The following is a 20,700-nucleotide window of genomic DNA, read 5'->3' on the forward strand; positions in this document are numbered from 1 at the left end:
TGTCCTAGTTTTTTTTGCAAATTTTAAATACTCTGAATTGCTAAGGGCTTGTTTGGTATCCTATTTAATTTTTTTTTATAATTTCTCAAAATATTTCTTCAGAATTTTTTTTGAAAATAATTTTCTTTAAGACTGAAAAACTTGTTTGGTTTGCAATTTAAAAATTCTAAATTTTACAACTTAAACTGGACAAAGAGATCCAAAAAGAGGGGGTTTGAGAGAAAAAGAGGATAGAGGAGGAAAGAAAGTAAGAGATAATTGGAGGAAAGAGAAAGAAGTAAGAGGATTGGAGGAGATAAAAAGGAAGAGGAGCAAGAAAAAGAACCGAGAGAATTAAGAGAGCGGATTGGAGGAGAGACAAAAAAGGTTAAAAAAAAAGAAAGAGAAGGGTGAGAGAGAGAATAAAGGAGACATAGATTTGGAGTGAGAGAGGAGGAGGGAGAGAAAAGAAAGGAGTGAGTTTAAGTTTAAAAACTCTAAAAACTTACTTTTTCTGTTTTTAGATAATAGACTATATTTTTTAATTAGTCTTGAGTTCAGTTTTTGAAAATAGTCTTACCAAACAAGTTTTTAAGGCCTAAAGCTTGAAAATTGTTTTTGAGTTTAAAAAGTTGGATTCAAATAGAATACCAAACAGGCTCTAAGGGATTTACCATTTTTTTTTTTGTTGGAATTTTCAGAGTTTTGGGTAGTTAGAGGAATAACTTGGTTGCATGACATTTTGAGGTATATAATTTGCTTTACTTTTGTTTTAGTTTCTTCAGTTAGATGGTTAATTTACACCAATGCTTTTGTTTCTGAGTGTGCTGTGTGCACTACATGTCGTTTTGAGACCTTTTGCATTATGAGAAAGAGAAAGAGGCAGTGTTTTTGTTGCTTTACTTTTGTTTTAGTCAGTAGGTTCAGAAGGACGATGTAGGAATACAGCATACACACTCAAAAGATGTGTATCTATCTTTTTTCTTTCTCAATTCTACCAAAATATCGTTAAATGCGTAGATACATAAACAGTCCAAAAAATGTATGTACCAAGAGAAGAAATGTTGGATTGTCTGCAAAGCATTGGACCAAAGAGAGGAATATAATGTGTAAGTACGCTTGGCTATTCAAATACGAGTTTTTTTTTTTTACTTGATTCCTAAAATGGGATTTACAATTAACATTAACCGAGTGTTGACTGGATGGCCTATGCAGGTTCAGTTAGACTTAACTTCCTTTCGTGAGTAACAGTCTAACCAAGTGCATAGGCGTGGGATGGGAGCTCAGCTTTCTCTATGGAATCATCGCTGCCACCCAACAAATGTAAGTGACTATTATTGGAGGGAGGTAAAGCTGCTATTTTTCTCTGCAAAGTGTTGTATTTTTTATTTGGGGTTCCATTTTTTTGTGTTTTTTTTTCTCTGTTGGGAATATTGGTATTATTGCTAGTTGTTGAATTGGAGCATTGGTAGCTTGAATTTTGCTTCAAATTGTAGTAATTGTCGTTCAAGTTTACATTTTCGTGTGAAATTGGAGAGAGTTTCGATTTTGGATGAGAGTTTAGAATATTTATGAGTGGGTTGTGTTGTGGGGTCTCCATGCTAGCAACTTATCCTACTCTACACTTTCAAAAATTGCAGGGTGGATTCTCTACTCTTGATTTCAAAGCCACAACAGTAGAAAGTATCTAGGAACACAGAAGAAATTTATCCTCTCAAACACAAAGTAAATTGGCAAGCTACACGGCAAGCAAATTACCATAAAACCGCAAAAAGTAAGCGCAAATCCAGCACAAATTCCACATGAAATTGGATGCTCTAATCAACATATCAGATTACAATCGGAAACAATCACTTCCACCACCACCGAAAACATGAGATTACAGGTTTTTGGAACTTGATGTGATTCATATATATGTGAGTAGGTGGAAGAGTTGAGGAAAAGAAAATGAAAATTTAGAATTATGTTTAGTGGAGATATTGTGTGGTATTATGAAGTAAAGAATGAAACTTGGATACTTATGCGTGTTTGATATCTTTGATAATGTATGGTTAGCGCCAATCTACCTAAAAGGTTTAAATAATACTACAGTAGTGTTGTATAGAAATGGTATTGTCATATGTGATTTTTGTGGCTAAAATTGTGGAAAGGGAAATCCCATTTGTTGATCAACAAACTTTTGTTCATTAAACGAATAATGTGAACATGTTTTGTTTGCATGATGAACCTAGACTCACTCCATGACAATTTGTTTTGTAATGGATCATGAGGAGGATCCCCACTTCACTTGTCTCCTGCAGGCTGCAGTATTGCTTTCTTGATTCCTGTAGGTACTGGTGGAAGTGGGACTTGGAACCAAATGTCCTTGTAATGCCTAAGGCACAAATGCACAGCTTGAGGCGGCCCGTCGATTCATTGAATTCGGTCACCACACAAATTGATCTGTTTAGTAAAAGCTGGTTCCGTCATGAGTTGAACTGGTTCCCAAATATTGAACAGTTGGTAAATCCGAAACAAACCAAACCTTTTACTTTCGGATCGGACGTTATATGATTTTTTATTTTATTTTATAAAATACTCTTTTATCTTGATAATGTCGGCAATGCCACAAAAACTTGATAACAAGATAATCTCTATCTGATATGATATGACGTTCTTTAATTTGCCTAATCGATTATTATATGGATTCACCGTAACCTTTTGGGAGTAGTGGTGACACCACTTGCGCCAAGTTAAATCATTGTCATTCTCCATATAATGCAGCCTCTACCGCTCCACCTTCACCTTATCTATTACTTTCACCCATGAAGAATGTGGACGTTAAATGGACTGTATGCATGCATAGAAATTGGAAATAATATTGCCAAATTTTTTTCATGGTCCTTGTGGAGACATGTTATTTTCAATGTCATCCTCATGGTGAAAAAGTTGTTAATTAAACTTCCGTGATGAGGTATGTTAGCAATTGAGGTCTAAACTCAAACTTTTGTTGATATTTCAAAAACAAACTCACGTGACTATTACATGAAGGGTCAAATTCGTCATTTCAATTTAAATTACATTATTGTACAAATATAATAGTGTAGAAGGCAAACAACTGTAGAAATTGCAGAAAGTTCAACTCCACCGATTGGATTGCCTTCAACGGCATGACCTCTGCAACATCATCTAACTCTACCGATAACCTTGGCGACCTTCTAGAAATGCCCCAATGAACAAGAAGCAACATCGACAGATAAAAAAGCACCCTACCTTGCAAAAGATATAATGGAGAGGAGGAAGTTGATTTTATTTTGTGAGAAACTAGATTATTTGTCTATTTTGTGGAAGTCTTTTTTTCGGTGACTTTTTGTAATGATGAACTGTATTATATTTTGGAAGACATGCTTTTGTCATTTTTTTTTTTTTTTTTTTTTTTTTTTTTTTGGACATATGCTTTTGTTGTTAGTGTGGAAAACATATTATGTTATTAGAAATGATGAAGTTGGTCTTTCGTTTGGAAAATGGTTGATGTCAGCTTATTTCCCTTTTTCACTTGTTTCAGTTGTCTTCGGGCTGGTTTGGTATTGCTGTGCTTTGAAAAAAAGCTGATTTTGCTCTGTTGTGAGAATAAGCGGCTGTGAAATAAAGCAGCAGAGTGTTTGGTAAACTTTTTTGTAAAAGTGCTTTTGAAAAAAAAAAAAAAAACAGTATTATAGTGTTTGGTAAATTTTTATGTAAAATAGATGTGAAAAAAAGCCGATTTTTCAAAGTTGGGTTTTGCAGCTTCTTGTTTTTGGCTTTTTTTCACCCAAAACTGTGAAAAAAAGCTGAAGCTGAATGTTTACCAAACACAAAAACAGCTCCCAGCTTTTTTTGATACTAGCTTTTTTCAGAATCACCTCAGTACCAAACCAGGTCTTCATGTCCTGGAATTAGATGTCAACTTTTTAACTCAGAAGAAGAACAAGCTTATGCCATAACTTCATGAATATCAAGCAATACTTAAGTCATACTAGATGTCCATGACATAAGATATAATTTAGATTGAAATGACAAATTTAACCCTTCATGTGACAGTCACGCGCATTTGTTTAACAGTTTGAGTTTGGACCTCAATTGCCAGCAGAGTTCACCATGAGGGTTTAATTAACAACTTTTTCACCACAAGAATAACTTTGAAAGTGGCTTTTCACCACAGAGACTACAAAAAAAAATTGGGCAAATAATATTGTACCCGACCTCTTGAAACTTTTATTTTTAATTATTATAGAAAATTCGAAAAATTGGTTCCCAAATTTGTTTGTGCGCAAAATATAGAGGGAACAATTGACCAAAAATAATAGAGAAATGCTAAGGGAACTATCTTAAAAGTAAGGCTCTCTATGAACTTTCTGACATTTCATGTTTTTGTCACACTGTTTTATAATGTTGTTATTATAATTGACATTAAATTATAAGGTGACAAATAATCTATGAAGAGTTAATAAGGGTCACTTTAAGAGAGTGAGTTAATTAACAAAAATATAAGGCCATATTCAACCGAAGGGTCTAGAAGGTCAGAGGGCCGAAAAACGTCCGAAAACTGTCTCCAACCGAAGGTTAGGCCAGAGGGCTTGTGGGCCCCACGAAATCTGAAAAGGTCAAAAGGCCAACCGACTGACCACTTTCAGCCAGCCAGCCAGCCAGCCCACTGGCTAGCCCAATTTCAATTTTTTTTTTGTTTTTGTTCTTTTACTTAGCCCACCCTTTTTTTTTCCTTTTCCATTGCCAGCCCACTTTGGGGTTTAGGGTTTAGTTTTTTTTTTTTTTATGGTCCCATCCCATTTTTTGTTTTTATGCCTAGCAACCTTTTTTTTTTTAATTTCTATTTTTTTTCCTACACCATTTCTCACATATTTTTCACTATTCCATATTATCTTACCTCATTTTATTTCAATTCTTCACATTCCATACTATAGCCCTTTGGCCCTCGGTTTGAGACGGTTTTTTGTGACAGAGCTAAAATGAGCTCTATGGCCCTTTGGCCCTTGGTTGGAGATAGTAAGGAATATGATCATGCACTGTTCATTAAAATATTAATTTCTTGAAGGGCCATAAGGCTAAAACGAACTTTCTGATTAGCCTTCGGTTATAGCCTAAGGTGACAACATTATTAATATTTTTCAAAAATATATTAAGGGAATATGTTAATTAACAAGTGAGTCCGAAATCCCAAATTCAACTTTCAGCTGGTGATTAGACATTTGAATTTAGTGGACCGCTACTCGTTGTGGATATCAACAACAATTATGGAAAAAAGGGATAATCAATTTTTAAAAGAAAGAAGCAAGGAAGTGGCAGTATTATTAATTTGAATAATTCGACAATAACATCACTTTATGTACGTACCAATAAAAATGAGTATATTTATTAATAAGTAAATAATAATTTGATTATCATTTTTTATGTTATTTTTTTTATAAAATTTTGTTTATAAATTTAATTTTTCTAACATTATACATTGGTAGAGTTGTGTGATTTGGTACAAGTTAAAGGGACCATGTGCAAAATCTCACAGTACAAGTTAAAGGAATGATGTGCAAAATCACATATCAAAAAAGTACTACAATAATACACAGTTTAAATTTTGTGCTTCATCACCTTCAAAAAAATAAAATAAAAACTAATGAAAAGTGTAAGATCCCACATTATTTAGGGGAGTGGATCCTATAAGCCTTATATGTATATTCCCATCTCTCTCTAGCACGAGGCTTTTTGGGAGCTAACTGGCTTCGGATTCCATCGGAACTCCGAAGTTAAGCGAGTTCGCGCGAGAGCAATCCTGTGATGGGTGACCCACTAGGAAGTTATCGTGTGAGTTTTCAAAAACAAAACCGTGAGGGTGTGGTCGGAGCCCAAAGCGGACAATATCATGCTACGGCGGAGTCGAGCCAGGATGTGGTGGGGGCCCGGGCTTGGATGTATCAATTTGGTACCAGAGCCAATCCCTGTCTGGAAGTGTGCCGACGAGGATGTCGGGCCTCTAAGGGGGGTGGATTGTAAGATCCCACATCGTCCAGGAGAGTGGATCCCTGTAAGTCTTATATGTATATTCTCATCTCTCTTTAGCATGAGGCTTTTTGGGAGCTCACTGGCTTGGAGTTCCATCAGAACTCCGAAGTTAAGCGAGTTCGCGTGAGAGCAATCTCATGATGGGTGACCCATTGGGAAGTTCTCATGTGAGTTCCCAAAGACAAAACCGTGAAGGCGTGGTCGGGGCCCAAATTGGACAATATCGTGCTACGGCAGAGTCGAGCCCGAGATGTGATGGGGGCTTGGGCCGGGATGTGACAAAAAAGGCTTGAAAACTTTGAGTTTTAATGATAAGAAAAAAATAAAGGGTAAAGTAAATAGTACTAGAATTGACTTTTTAGTGTAAAAATGTAATTTTTCATAAAAGTGAACAATACCGCAACTTTTTGTTAAAACTCCAAAAAAAAAAAAAAAAAATTGTGCTGCATCTATACTCGTTTCCATATATGTCACGTTTATTATGATGTGCAAGATGATATAAATTAATTCCCAGTTTTGAGCTTGATCTGGATTAAGTTGTTTAGTGTTCGTCGAGTTAAATTTTAAAAACTCATAAAAGTAGGATTATTTTGATGGCCAGTTGATTTTTACTCTCTAGTTTTTATATTTTTATGCTTAAGATATGAAAAAATGAGGAGAAATTTTATTTAAACCTATGTAACCTATTTCTACACCCAACTTAAATTTTAAATGTTAATTGTTTATTTTACCTTATTGCATAATTACTATTAAGTAAAAAATAAAATTAATAATAAAACTCAAATTTATCAATAAACCCTAACATTATACTTAAACCCTACTATCATTCTTTGTTTATCTTACTTTATTCTGGCCAAAACCCTAATAGTTCTCATAGAGAAAAACAAGTTTTTTTTATGGATGGTGATTATGAAGTTTTGAATCCTCCAACCAATGTATGATTTTGAAGTTTTTTTTAGACAAGCAGATTGATTTATTTCAATTTACAACTGCACACGATTGAAATACTTACGCAACTTCTCCCCAGAGCTTTTATCCTCTTTCCTCGTGCAATTTATAACCTAGTTTGTTCTTCGGTACCATGGCAATTAGGCCTCCGCCCAAAAACATATAACATTTCTTACCTTTATAAATTGCACAGGTAAACAAATCCTTCCGAGAGTACCATCAGACATTGAGCAAGGGCTTCCTATGAGAATAATATTAGATTCAACATATACTCTTCAGATTACCATGGAACCTAATCAGATGATTCGCTTTCAAGACACAATGCATAACCTATATTCACCTATAAATCAAGCAAGGAGAGGAAATATATAATGATGTTAAGAAGAATGCTTTTGCGGAAGCCATTGAAGGGGTCAATTATAAGAGTTTGATGTCTATGCAGGATTCGTCTAAGAATCATGCCTGGAGAAGATTTCAAAATATTGTCAACATCTATAGAAATGTCAGTCTTGTTGTCAGCCATGACTGAATTCACATCCTAATTCTCAGTGTCCATTTCTAGACGGCGTAAAGATAGAGTTAAAAATCAAATAGGTGTAAAAATAAATCCATATATTGAATTGGGTTTATGGGGGTATTTTAGGTATTAAATTGGGTTTAAAGAGATATTAATAGTTTAGTTAAAAATCAAATGGGTGCAAAGACTAAGTTGGATGTATAAATATGTTACATGAGTTTAAATAAAGAAGATTGGAGAAATCATTGTGGAGAGATGTAGAAAAAATATATAAAAATAGCTAAAAACTAAAACCAAAATCAAAAGGTATTTGAATTTGTTTTCAGATTTTGTTTTTACCCATTGTTCTTTCATACCATAAAAGTGAAAACTAAAATCTAAAAAATCACAAACCATATACCAAAGACCAAAACCCGTGGTTATCAAACCGACATGCATCTTGATTCTAATTTTTTTCTTCTTCAAAAGAATGTAAACGTTATCAAACAAGTTTAAACGGAAAATAGTGGACAAATAAGTTTTTTTGTTGTTTTTTTTTTGTCAAACGATAGATTTTGTTAGATTAAATGTTAGATTAGTTACCGACGGGGTTCGAATCTATGCCGTTAATAAGGACTCAATACATTTCCACCACTGTGATAATGACAACTTGCTAAACGAATAAGTTTTGGTTTTTTGTCTAAATAAAAACCAAAACTAGAAAATTAAAATTAAAAGGTAAAAGTTGAAATGATTATCAAAGGAGAAGAAATATTTGAGAAATGTCAAGTATCGAATGGCCTAGAGCCTAGAAAACTTGTTCAGTTCAATCACATTCATACAAGACCCCATTTTGGATCACAACTTTCATGCGCTCCAATGAAACACAATTACTTGCACATTAGATATTTGTTTGGTATAAATTTCAGACAGGAACCACATACGTGGTGTTAGTGCGTGCTTTATTCATATGAAATTTCAACACGAAATGTGACTTTGATGAGTTGGTGATAAGAACAAATGTTTGCTTGTTTAGTTTTTGGGTTGTCCTTTAGTGACCCCCATACGTTTGGCCATATAGTGCCTATTCCTTATTTTGGGGAAATATCACAATGTATGGTTTACCAAAAAAGAAAAATATCACAACGTACGTTAGAGTTGATTAATTAATGTGTTAATTAGACTATGTCTGGATTTAATTATTTTTTAGTGTAAATATATCGTTATATAAAAAAAAAAATCATATATTACAAAATGTTCTTTGCTTGATTCATGTAAAGCGTGAATTTATGCCTTTGTTGATTACACCTTGTTAGTCCCTCAACGTAGATTTAAAATAACATATTGCTATTAGAATGCGAATTAAATCATTGAAAATTGGTTTGGCTCAAATCCGACTTTGGAAAATAAGTCTAACAAAACATATATTGCCATCAAAATGCAACTTAAATCCTTCGTAGTCAATTTTGGCTCAAATACGCAGTTGGAACAGTTTAACAAAAAAAAAAAAAAAAACTATTTTTTTCATTGGTATTTTGTTACCAATTTGATAATTATACATGATCTCATTCTTATTTTGTAAATCTTATTGTTTTAATTAAGGCAATCCACTCACATCCCATATTCTCCATTTTCTACTCTAGCCTTTAGTTTCTATCACGCTATCCTTGTTCCTTTATTATTGGAATACCAGAGAGTCACGGTTGTAAGGTCATATACCCAATAAAATAAAACAATGTAGAGATTAGAACGAATACGGAAAAAAATTTATACACAAAAAATGTTTTTAAGCAACGTGAAGGGGGTATAATTGTAAATCCACATCATTGTCTTCCCTCTACAAAATGCTTCAACTTGAGGAAGGTGGCCACATCCATTATTCAAGACGCCGCTTCAGTTACAAAAACAGAAAATACACAGAGACCTCCTGCTACCCCTACAACTACAGCACACCTATAGCACTATGGATTTAGGAAGCGAGGAAACGTCGTCGTTCCTGTCTGGTTTCCTGGAAAAGTGTGGTGGCTATGCTGTCCTTGACGGCGGTTTTGCTACAGAGCTTGAACGGCATGGAGCTGACCTCAACGACCCTCTTTGGAGCGCCAAATGCCTTATCACTTCCCCTCACCTTGTTAGAAGGGTACGTACGGTACTTCATCTGTTATTCGATCGGTTACGCTTGATTGTTATCTTTTTCTTTTATATTTTGCTTTAAAGACTTTCGATTTCCTTTTTTGTTTTGTTTTGACGATTTTCTTTGATTTATTTAATTTAAACTAAACATGTAAATTGTAGTTCATGCGAAAATATAAGTGCGAAATTTTTTTTTCATAGTTTAATTAACACATAAAAGAAAAAATTGAAAGAAATGAGAAGAAAATGATCAAATTCATTTTAGGGAGTTTTAACGAAAAACCCAAGATACTGTTCACTTTAACGAAAAATCATATTTTTACACTAAAAAGTTAAACCTGGTACTATTTATTTTACCCTTTATTTTATTATTATCATTAAAACTTAAAGTTTTTAAACCCTTTTCATTATTTTTCATTTCATTTTATATATGCAAATTCTTTGTCTTTGCTTATTTTTTATGTGTACATATTTTTGGGAGCATAAATGAAGTGGAATGTGTATTGTTGGTGATGTCTGTTTGATATATCAAGCCCTTTTTGGTCTTCTGAATGCAAAATGACATTTTTTAAGATAAGTTCAAGTAATTTCTTGATGCTTAAAAATAATAAAATAGAGATTTAGTAAGTGAACCACATCAGCTTCTGACAGCAACGTGGCGAACCACAAAACATTTCAGCTCATCTTCTGATGAACTCACGCCATGATTTCAGGACTCCTGCACAACAATGAATAAAAAAAACATTGGTGCATAAGGAAACCTATCAACTTTCCGTCTAAATAACAGTAGAGACATGGGCAGTTGATTAGACGGGCTAGGTGGGTACCAGGGCGAATTAGATGAACATCTAAGGAATTTTAGACGTTATTTTTTATTTTTTTAATGCTTAGAAGTTAATCGGAACAATGATAAACCGTTTAACGCCACCTAAGTGAGAATTTTTAAAACAGATCGTCATACTTTAATTAATTAGGTTCTTATTCTGGTATGGGAATTTTCAGAAAAGCTCTTCATACTTTAATTAATTAGGTTCTTATTCTGGTATTATACCTTAATTTTTAGTTTTTAGACCAAAACTTGAGTTTGCGTCATTACCCCTTAGTTTATTGATTATGCAACAAAACTTATTCTCGTGTTCTAGTATCATGGTTTTGTTATCATACTTCTCGTGGACTAAAACTTACCCTTAATAAGTTCAACACTCTTCTGTTTCTATATCCCTCATCATGTAATTGCGTAAGTTTGAGGAATCGTGTCATACTTTGGACACAGTTTCATATCATCACCACGTCGTGTTTTAAACTTACACACTTGCTAAATACAACAAAGAAGAAAAATTAAAACATAACCTCAATTGTTTGTTTTCCTCTTTTAACTTGGTTGGCAAAAAAAAATATAGGTACACTTGGACTACCTTGATGCCGGTGCAAACATCATACTAACCGCATCTTATCAGGTATTTAATTTTGTTCATCCTTCCCACCACATGATCTCAACGCATATAAGTTGTGTTTTTTTATTTTAGTTTTTTTTAAATTAATTAAAGTTTGAGGAGTTATAATTTATGTTTGATACAGGCCACCATTCAGGGTTTTGAGGCCAAAGGTTTCTCTAAGGAAGAAGCCAAAGATTTGCTCAGGAAAAGTGTTGAAATTGCAATTGAGGCGCGTGAAATTTACTATGATAAGTTTCAATCAAGACGTCCAGTTCTGGTTGCAGCATCTATCGGCAGCTATGGCGCTTACTTGGCTGATGGTTCCGAATATAGGTAACTAGTGAACTCATTTTCCACTCATTGACACAAATATATTACTAAGGTGACTAGTGATAACTTTCTGATCAATGGTAAATAATTAGAACTCTGCCTGCAGTTTCTTCATGTACATTGTTTATATGAGCATTACTGATCTTGATTTTAGTTCATTTTCTTTGGCTTGATTATTCTGTTTTCCTTCGCAGTGGGAACTATGGAGATGCGATAACTGTAGAAACATTGAAGGATTTCCACAGGGAAAGGGTACAGATTCTGGCCAATTCTGGTGCTGATCTGATCGCATTTGAGACGATTCCAAATAAGATAGAAGCAAAGGTAGCTGATATTTCCCTTGAGGCAATCGGACAAATTACTTTTATTTAGTTACAATTCATTAAATCAATTCATATTCTTTAGGCATCATGCCCCATTGCACTCTCATTTGCAATTTGTCCAAAATATGTATGTGGATTTGTTGGTATCAGCAGTTCCAGTCTGGATTTTGGCTAAATATTCTTTGCTTAAATGTGATGCAGGCATATGCTGAGCTTCTTGATGAAGAAGGAATAGAAATTCCAGCCTGGTTTTCCTTCGCTTCGAAGGATGGAATCAATGTGGTCAGCGGGGATTCCATGTTAGAATGTGCCTCCATTGCAGATTCATGCAAGAACGTTGTTGCTGTTGGAATCAACTGCACACCTCCTAGATTTATCTACGGACTGGTTTCATCTATTCGGAATGTAAATCTTCAACCAAGTTATGAGTAATTTAAGATACTTAATTAGCCCATAAAACCATCTTATATAATGTTCCTTACCTATCTACCTGGCAGGTTACAAGCAAACCAATAGTGATATACCCTAACAGTGGTGAGGCTTATGATGGTCAGACCAAGCAATGGGTGGTGAGTTTCCCTTCTATATATGTTGTTACTTTCCATTTTCCAACACTAACCCTCCTAAAATAAAATTTGTTTGCTTTGCTTTCAAATGGTATTGCATCAAGTAGATGACCATATATATGTCACGTAGGCATCAATACCACCATATGAGTTTACTATTCACAAAAAATACTTATGTTGCTAGATCGTGAATTATCTGCAACATGAGTCACATTAATTCTTGCTTGAACGCATAGTCCAAATTATAATCTTCCAACATAATCACTTGTCTGACAACATAAGTTTGACAATAGAACATTATTAAAGAGAAACACATGATTTTCAAAATATGAAACCTTAGATCTTAAACTGTTGATCCTTACTCGTTATCCCTCCCAAATAAAATATGTTTTTCTTTTCTTTCAAATTAATGGTATAATTTCTATTAAATTAATTAGCATGCATATGTCATAAATTAGGCAATAAGCATCAATCTAGAGTTGTGTTATGTGGAAAATACTTACGTTGTCAAACTGAATTTGATGCTTGAAGACGTGGCCCAAGTTACAATCTAGGAACATGAACACGTCGGACAATAGAACATTACGTACCCTACCTTTTACAACATCTACTGGCACCTAAAAACATCCTCGGAGCAAACGTTTGTTAAAAGTTATGAAATCTTGATGCTAAATTAATCCATGGATGTGATATGACAATGTTGATGTCTAAAGTGTTGTTGAAAGATTTTGAATGGAACTTTTCGATTGCAGAAATCGACTGGTGTGGTTGATGAAGAGTTTGCAGACATAGCCATAGACAAGTGGTGTGAGGCTGGGGCTTCTCTATTTGGAGGCTGCTGCAGGACTACTCCAAATACCATCAGAGCCATATCTAAAGCTCTCTCCAACAAGTCTTCTTCCATCGTTAACGATGATGCTTAACCGAGTTCTCAGAAACTGGTGTAAATATTTCTAATCCGCGCTAAGAATAAAAACCTTTGTATCATTTTTCTTTGCTTCTTTTACAACTCCGAGGAAGTAGTAAAAATATCACCATGGCGAGTCTGTTCCAGAATAAGTCAATAACAGTGCTTGTTATGGTGAGGTTTTTCCAAAATAACAGTGTTTATTAATTTCAAGGGTAGAATTTTGTGGCACTCTCTCTCTCTGAGGTTTTGGGTACGTACTCTGTCGCATTCTTACATGTTCCGGAAATTATTTTATACCGGCGTCGGCTGTGGTTAGTAACTGTTTTAGTCTAAGGAACAAGGAAATCTTAAAAAGAATGATACAAGAGATCGTAATAAGAGATACAGAAATGTAATATGCACATATTACAACTAAGTTTCTCTATCATGGATCCAATGCAAATCGTAAGTGTCTCTTCCGTGTTGGTGAGAGTCCTCTTTCAGTGAGACCTTTTCCCACCGCTTGTGTGAGGCTGTCCCTTCCTTCTTCCGGCTTTCAGTTCAGCCGGCGGCCTTGCTCTGGCCAGGGTCGGTGGCAGTCACTTCTTTTTGTTTTTTTCCTTCCTTTCTTTCTATTACTGTCTTTCCCCCGCTCTCCTTTCCGACCTGCATGGTCTTTCCACCCCACACGCCGTTGATCCTGCTCAACTATCTTCTTCAGATCAACTCTTTTCTTTTCTCTATCCCATGTTCTCCCTCCATCTTCACATCCCTCATCCATTTTCTGCCATTCGGTATGCAATCACTTTTGACCGCGATTTTTTGGGGTCCATCGGGAAGGTGTGTAGAGTTTTGGTGTTCACACTGGCTTGGGTGTTCGCACTACCACCTTCTCTCGGCCTATCTTTGTTGGCAGTGTTGATTGTGGATATCTCACTGGTTTCTTTGATTTCTTCTACTTGGTGGATGCGATCGGAGAGGGATTCTTTGCTGGATGATGGAGTCTTCCTTCCATCCATCTTTGAGGCGTTGTTTGGTTCGATTTCTGGCGTCCGTTGGGTCGATGGTTCGTGCGGTTCGTGAGGTGTTGCAGCTGCTGTAATAGTAGAAGGCTAGGGTTTTTTTGGTTTGCTTCTGTTTTTGGGCCTAATCTCCTGCTCGAACGTTTGTTGTTACGTTTGCTTTGTGTAATTGGTTTGGGCCATTGTTGTGTAATAGTTATGTTGGTAATAAAAGATTTTACCCTTTTGCTTTGTGTAATAGTTATGTTGGTTTGGGCCATTGTTGTGTAATAGTCAAGTTTGTGTTCAAAATATAAGACCGGGAACCGTTCGACACACACGCACGCATGCGAGACGGTATAAATTAAGTCAATTGGATAAGAGCGAAAGACCACTTCTTGTTGTCTCTTTGTGTGAAAAACGCGTCAGGAACAAAGAAATAGCAAACCTTAAGGGTCCTCACGTTTGACTTCACATTTGTATTTGCAGGCAGCAGGAAGCTGCTTCCTACAAGGAGATAAACTTCCACAGCACTGCCCGAGCAGGGAGGCTCTCACACCATGTGGGACCAGTAAGATCTGGTGAGACCAAAATACCGAGTCTCGTGTTTTTGCGAGAGATGCACTATCGGGGTCAACCCCAATAAAGTTTTTCTCAACACGAACAGTTTCAGAAATGAGTACAATCCCCAACTCTCTGGCCGCTTAGTTATCTGGCCCTGCAGACAAACAAGATGGCTTGTCTGGCCAATCAAGCAGCTTCTTCCTCTTTTTCTATCTCAAATCCATACACTTATGATGTGTTTCTGAGTTTCAGAGGTGAGGACACGCGCAATAATTTTACAGGTCATTTGAACAGCGCTTTGCGTCAGAAGGGAATCAGTACCTTCATAGATGATGGGATCGGAAGAGGAGAAAACATATCAGCATCTCTTCTCAGAGCAATTGAAGATTCAAGGATTTCTATAGTCGTATTCTCTGAAAATTATGCCGAGTCCAAGTGGTGCTTGGATGAACTCGAGAAGATCCTTGAGTGTAAAAAATCAAAACAACAAATGGTTAGGCCAATTTTTTACAAGGTGGATCCGTCGGATGTACGAAACCAACGAGGATCTTATGGTGAGGCACTTGCTCAACATGAACGTAAATTCAAGGATGATATTGAGAAGGTGCACAGATGGAGGGAAGCTCTTTCAGAAGCAGCAAACTTGTCTGGGTGGCCTTTCTTGGATGGGTACGTTTATTACTAACCACTCCAGTGCCTGATTACTGGCCTTTTTGTATATTTTTGGATATTTCAGTTTTCCCTTTCGGTTTACCGTTTTATTATTTGTTTTACTAAAGAATTTCCTTTTGTTTGTTAAAAAATGAAAAAACTTTCGAATATATTCACCACTCATAAACCAATTTCATTATGGGGTGTGCGAAAATCGTCGCCCAAACATAAAATGGGATATTGTTTTATGGAAAAAATTTCGAACACAATTTTTTGGAGGACAAATTTAGGGACATTTAAAAGGAAGGTAGTAACATCACCAGTGAGGTAAAAAGGAGACAAAAAACGAAGGTTGAGGCTTACTAACACAATGAGACTGCGTCAAGTGGTCAACTAATTTTGGGGTAAAGTGTGTTTTTCAATGTGTAGCGTTGATATATGAAATATTTTATTTTATTTTATTTTTTCAAATTGGCAGGCATGAATCTCAATTTATCCATATGATCGTTGAGGAGATTTCTGGTGAAGTGTTACACCAGACATGTTTGGATGTTGCTACATATCCAGTTGGACTAGAGTCTTGCATACAAGAAGTGGAAAAGTTCTTAGATGTTGGGGGAGAAGGTGTTAGAATGGTAGGGATATGGGGGACTGGTGGAATAGGCAAGACAACAATTGCGAAAGCTGTTTATAATTCAATTGCCTCGAAGTTTGATGGTGGTTGTTTTTTGGCAAATGTTAGAGAAAATTCAATGACATGTGGAGACGTAGTCCAATTGCAAGAGACTCTTCTAGCTGAAATTCTAAGGGGCAAAGGGTTGAAGGTCTCTAGTGTTGATAGAGGAGTTGAGCTGATAAAGAAGAGGCTGGGCAATAAAAAGGTTCTCTTAATTCTGGATGATGTGGACCAATTGGAACAGTTAAACAAATTAGCTCGAGGGTCTGATTGGTTTGGATCGGGCAGTAGAATTATCATAACAACAAGAGATAAACATTTGCTGACTGCTCATCAAGTTCATTTTGTATACGAGGTCAAGGTATTAGATGATCAAAAAGCTCTTGAGTTGTTCAGTTGGAATGCATTCAAAACAAGTCAACCCCCAAATGGTTATGTGGAACTCGCTAGATGTGCAGTACACTATGTTCAAGGCCTCCCATTGGCTCTGATAGTTTTGGGTTCTCATTTGTGTGGCAGAAGTGCAGATCAATGGCTAGGGACAATAGATAGTTACAAAAGAGCTTCTAACAAACAGATACATGAAGTACTTAAAATAAGTTATTCTGGATTGGAAGTTCTTGTGAAAGAAGTTTTCCTTGATATTGCATGTTTCTTTAAAGGGTATGATGTAGCCTACGTAACAGAAATTTTACAATGTTGTGACCTCAACCCTACGATTGGCATTCAACTACTTGTAGAAAAGGCTCTCATAACTATAGATGGAACTCGGATTCTGATGCATGACTTGCTAGAAGAAATGGGTAAAGAAATAGTTCGCCAAGAATCGCCAAATGAACCTGGAAAGCGTAGCAGATTGTGGTTCCACGAGGATGTTTATCGTGTGCTAACTGAAAATACTGTAAGTATAAATTTATATGTTGTGATATTCAATTCTACAAGCAAGGCCCATACCGATTATTACTTTCCTGTTATAATCTTAAGCAAAATATATATATTTTGAAAAAAACGTACATTTTACTGGATAAAGTATAACCAGGTTTCTTAACACATTTTTTTTCGTGCAACAGGGAACAAATACAGTCAAAGGAATTATGGTAAAGGTGCCTGAACCATATAATCAGATCTGCTTGAATGCTAAAAGCTTCTCAAAGATGAAAAATCTGAAATTCTTTCTGAACTGCGATGCCCTCTTTTCTGGCGACTTTGATTATCTCTCCAATGAGTTGAGGTGGCTTGATTGGCCTAAATGTTCGTTACGATCTTTGCCATCAAATTTTCATCCAAAGAAACTCTATAAGCTCGATACGCCCCGAAGCTGCATAACCCGACTATGGGAGGGATTCAAGGTACTTTGAAGTATTCATCCCCTATTTTTCTCAAACGTTTAGGCTGAAGATTTCTATAAAGGTTTATTTGATTATATCCTTCCTTTTATCTAACCCTTCTTTTTCTCATTGTGCAGGCCTTCCCAAATTTGAAACACATGAATTTTCAACGTTGTGAATTCTTAGAGAAAATCCCTGACTTAACCGGAATCCCAAACTTAGTTGCTCTGAATCTGGAGTACTGCACAAGTTTAGTTGAGGTTCATCCTTCCGTTGGATTCCTTGATAAACTTGTTGCGTTGAGACTTAGGAGCTGCTCTAACCTCGTGATATTTCCAAGAAGAATGAGCTTGAAATCTCTAGAAGTTATTGACCTTGGCAATTGCTTCAGGCTTGAGCATTTTCCAGTGATTGTGGGAATGATGGAAACCTTAAGATATATGAATCTAGAAGGCACTGCCATAAAAGAATTACACTCATCAATTGGGTATCTCATTGGGGTTGAAGAGTTGTATTTATCAAACTGCGAGTATCTTACAACTCTGCCATCCAGCATTTATGAGCTGCGAAACCTCAAGGTTCTTGAACTGCGCTGTTGCAAGAAGCTTCAAGAAATTCCAGAGCTTCCACCACACATACGTTGGCTGATTGCGAATGATGGTGAATCATTTGAAGGATTTTGGAAATTTCCTATTTATAAGATACAAACTTTGAATCAGGTCTCTCTCTCTCTCTCTCTCTCTGTGGTAATCAGGGGATTAGATATTAATTAACATAGGTAACATTGGTACTACTGTGGTACAGGCATCTTATGGTGAGGACTGTGCATCTTATGGTGAGGACTGTGCATACCCTGGGAGTAGGGGTGGTTCGGTATGGGATCCCATACCGAAACCTTTGTCCCGATTCCCAAACCGAAATTTTTGGGAATCCCAAATTCAATACCAATCCCAAACCAAATTTTCGGGAATCCCAATTTTCGGGAATCCCGAAATAATTTCGGGATTTCGGGACAAATCGGGAATCCCGAAATGTTTTTGGGCTTTTGGACTAAAATTTGACATATTATGTTTTTGGGCTAAAATTTGACATATTATGTTTTTGGGCTAAAATTAAGTTTCAATCTACCCACTACCCATTTGTGCACAAAGTTTTTGGGCTAATGCCATCTCACCCCACATTCCAACTTTGATTCCTCCTCCACATAGTTGTAATTAAATGAAAATTTTGGCGGCGCCCATGTCTGAAAGAACAACTATATTGTGTACTCGAAAACAAAAGAAAAAAATTTGAGCTCAACTAATTGCATGCCATGTACCCACCTTGTCCGTGTATATATATACAATATATGTATACTGATATGTTCATGCATGCATAATGGTCTTTGCTCCTTTGTTTCCTTGATTTGCCTAGGTATGCAGGAAACTAATATCCACATATTAATCACACTAGTGGCTAGGTATGCAGGAAACTAATATCCAAAGATTAATCACACTAGTGGCTAGGTATGCAGGAAACTAATATCCAAAGATTAATCACATTAGTTGAGACAACTGGAATATAGAAACAAACAAATTGAACAAACAAACATTAGTTATTTAGTTGAGACAAAGATTAATCACACTAGTGGCTACCAATACCATTAATTAAAAAATAATTCTCTTATAATTAAAAAATAATATATATATATATATATATATAATATTTATTTCTATTCGGTATGGGAATACCGAAAAAATGGAGATGTAATCCCGAATCCCATACCGAAAATTTCGGTTTGGTTCGGGATGACATACCGAAATTTTCGGGAATTTTGGTTTGGGATTTTTTTGATTTGGGATCGGGATTTTTTCGGTTTGGTTTGGGATTTTTGGGATTTTTTTCCAGCCCTACCTGGGAGTATATGTGAATTTTCTTTTGAAATTCCTGCAACCGTCCAATTGGAGAAGGCGGGATTGGCGCTCTGTGCTGTTTTTGAATTAACACCACATGAATCTATTGCTTGGCGTTTTGGAGTTACTATATCTGTCAGTAACGCGTGCTTAAATCGTAATTATGAGTTTTCTTCTTGTTCGAGAGAGACAACGTCTACTCATCTGTGGATCAAGCATATTCCACTACGTACTGGGATTGAGGCACGGATCTTGGAAACCCAGGCTCGGTTTCGCCCTCATACGTGTAGAGTTCGATTTTACTTCAAGCGAGGCACACAACCAGTTTGGTTGAGAATCTGTAATGCTAGCTTAGTCATAGTATGCGACCAGGATGATTTCGACTACGGCATGGCTGTTGGCGACAATTATCAGCGAGAACAGAAAACCTCACTTTTTATGAAAATCGATAATATTAATGTCGGACATCATCAAGAAGCCATAGTTCTCATGAAACAGGATGATATCAATGTCCATCACGAGAAAGTATGTCCGCAGAAAAGGAAGAAATTTGAGGAACCAATGCATCCTCGAAAAAAGAAGCATGAGTAGTGACCATCCACTTCGACAATGACAACCTTTCTGTGGTAGTTTGTCCCTCTCAGAATGAAGGCCTTGTTGGATATGTATCAACAATTAAAGCTATTGCAACAATTAAAGCTAAATATAGGGTAAATTATATTTTACCATCTTAAGTTTGAGATCTATTGCAACATCATACAACATCTTCAAAGCATTTCACTTTCATACCTCACGAACTATTTTATTTCAATATAATACATCCGTTACATTTTCCATCTATTGGTTCATTAAGAGTTGAAATGGCTGCCAAATTTGTGCCACATGGCAAAAAAATAATTTTTTATGCATTAAAAATATTATAATATTTACCCTATTAAAAAAAAAAAAAAAAAAAACTAAAACCCAGAAACTTATTCCCCCCGACCCACCTCCCTCTCCTCCATTCTTTACCTCCCCTCCCATCCAAAAACCCACCCCATCCCACCCCTATCTTGGAGACTGCCGGCGAGTGTCTCTACAAATCGATCGGCGATAGGAAGAGGAAGAAGAAGAGAAAGGAGTGCATGAGATTAGGGTTAGGGTTTGAAGCTTCACAGAGAAGCTCATCTCCTAGAGAGAGAGAGAAAGAAGAAGAAGAGCGGAGGAAGAAGCAATAGAAATGGTGAGTGAGGAGAGGACTGAGAAGCGGACTTTTGGGAGGGGTGATGGGAGATGGGAGAAGGGGATGAGTTCGGGTGGGATTTTTGGGGGTGGGTGATGATGGATGGGAGAGGGAGGTGATGGGTGGGGAAGACAATTTCCGGGCTCTATTTATTTATTTATTTATTTTTAAATAGGATAAATATTATAATATTATAATGCATAAAAATATATTTATTTTTGCCACATAGCACA

General features: G+C 36.1%; 2 protein-coding genes and 2 long non-coding RNA genes across 4 annotated transcripts; all 4 read left to right on the forward strand.

The window, feature by feature from the left end:
* Positions 1-655: 655 nt before the first annotated feature.
* On the forward strand, positions 656-2,273 carry LOC148691891 (uncharacterized). The gene is made up of 3 exons (XR_015955291.1): positions 656-1,088; positions 1,195-1,302; positions 1,620-2,273. It is a non-coding gene; the product is annotated as an uncharacterized LOC148691891 (long non-coding RNA).
* Positions 2,274-9,166: 6,893 nt separating this feature from the next.
* Positions 9,167-13,382, forward strand: LOC137736900 (homocysteine S-methyltransferase 3). Its single transcript, XM_068476215.2, has 7 exons — positions 9,167-9,596; positions 10,990-11,046; positions 11,168-11,358; positions 11,550-11,679; positions 11,880-12,083; positions 12,176-12,247; positions 12,997-13,382. Exons 1-7 carry the CDS (start codon positions 9,420-9,422, stop codon positions 13,165-13,167), a joined length of 1,002 nt encoding a protein of 333 aa, XP_068332316.2. The 5' UTR covers positions 9,167-9,419; the 3' UTR covers positions 13,168-13,382.
* A 1,150-nt stretch (positions 13,383-14,532) lies between these two features.
* On the forward strand, positions 14,533-20,081 carry LOC137736899 (disease resistance protein Roq1). The gene is made up of 6 exons (XM_088682411.1): positions 14,533-15,367; positions 15,828-16,926; positions 17,096-17,374; positions 17,491-18,072; positions 18,158-18,206; positions 19,247-20,081. The coding sequence occupies exons 1-6, from the start codon at positions 14,868-14,870 to the stop codon at positions 19,834-19,836; spliced, it is 3,099 nt and encodes a 1,032-aa protein (XP_088538537.1). The 5' UTR covers positions 14,533-14,867; the 3' UTR covers positions 19,837-20,081.
* LOC148691892 (uncharacterized) lies at positions 18,213-18,995 on the forward strand. Its single transcript, XR_015954702.1, has 2 exons — positions 18,213-18,812; positions 18,859-18,995. It is a non-coding gene; the product is annotated as an uncharacterized LOC148691892 (long non-coding RNA).
* Positions 20,082-20,700: the final 619 nt, after the last annotated feature.

Source organism: Pyrus communis, chromosome 13, assembly GCF_041283825.1.
Source record: "Pyrus communis isolate YQ-2024b chromosome 13, ASM4128382v1, whole genome shotgun sequence".
Lineage (NCBI taxonomy): Eukaryota > Viridiplantae > Streptophyta > Magnoliopsida > Rosales > Rosaceae > Pyrus > Pyrus communis.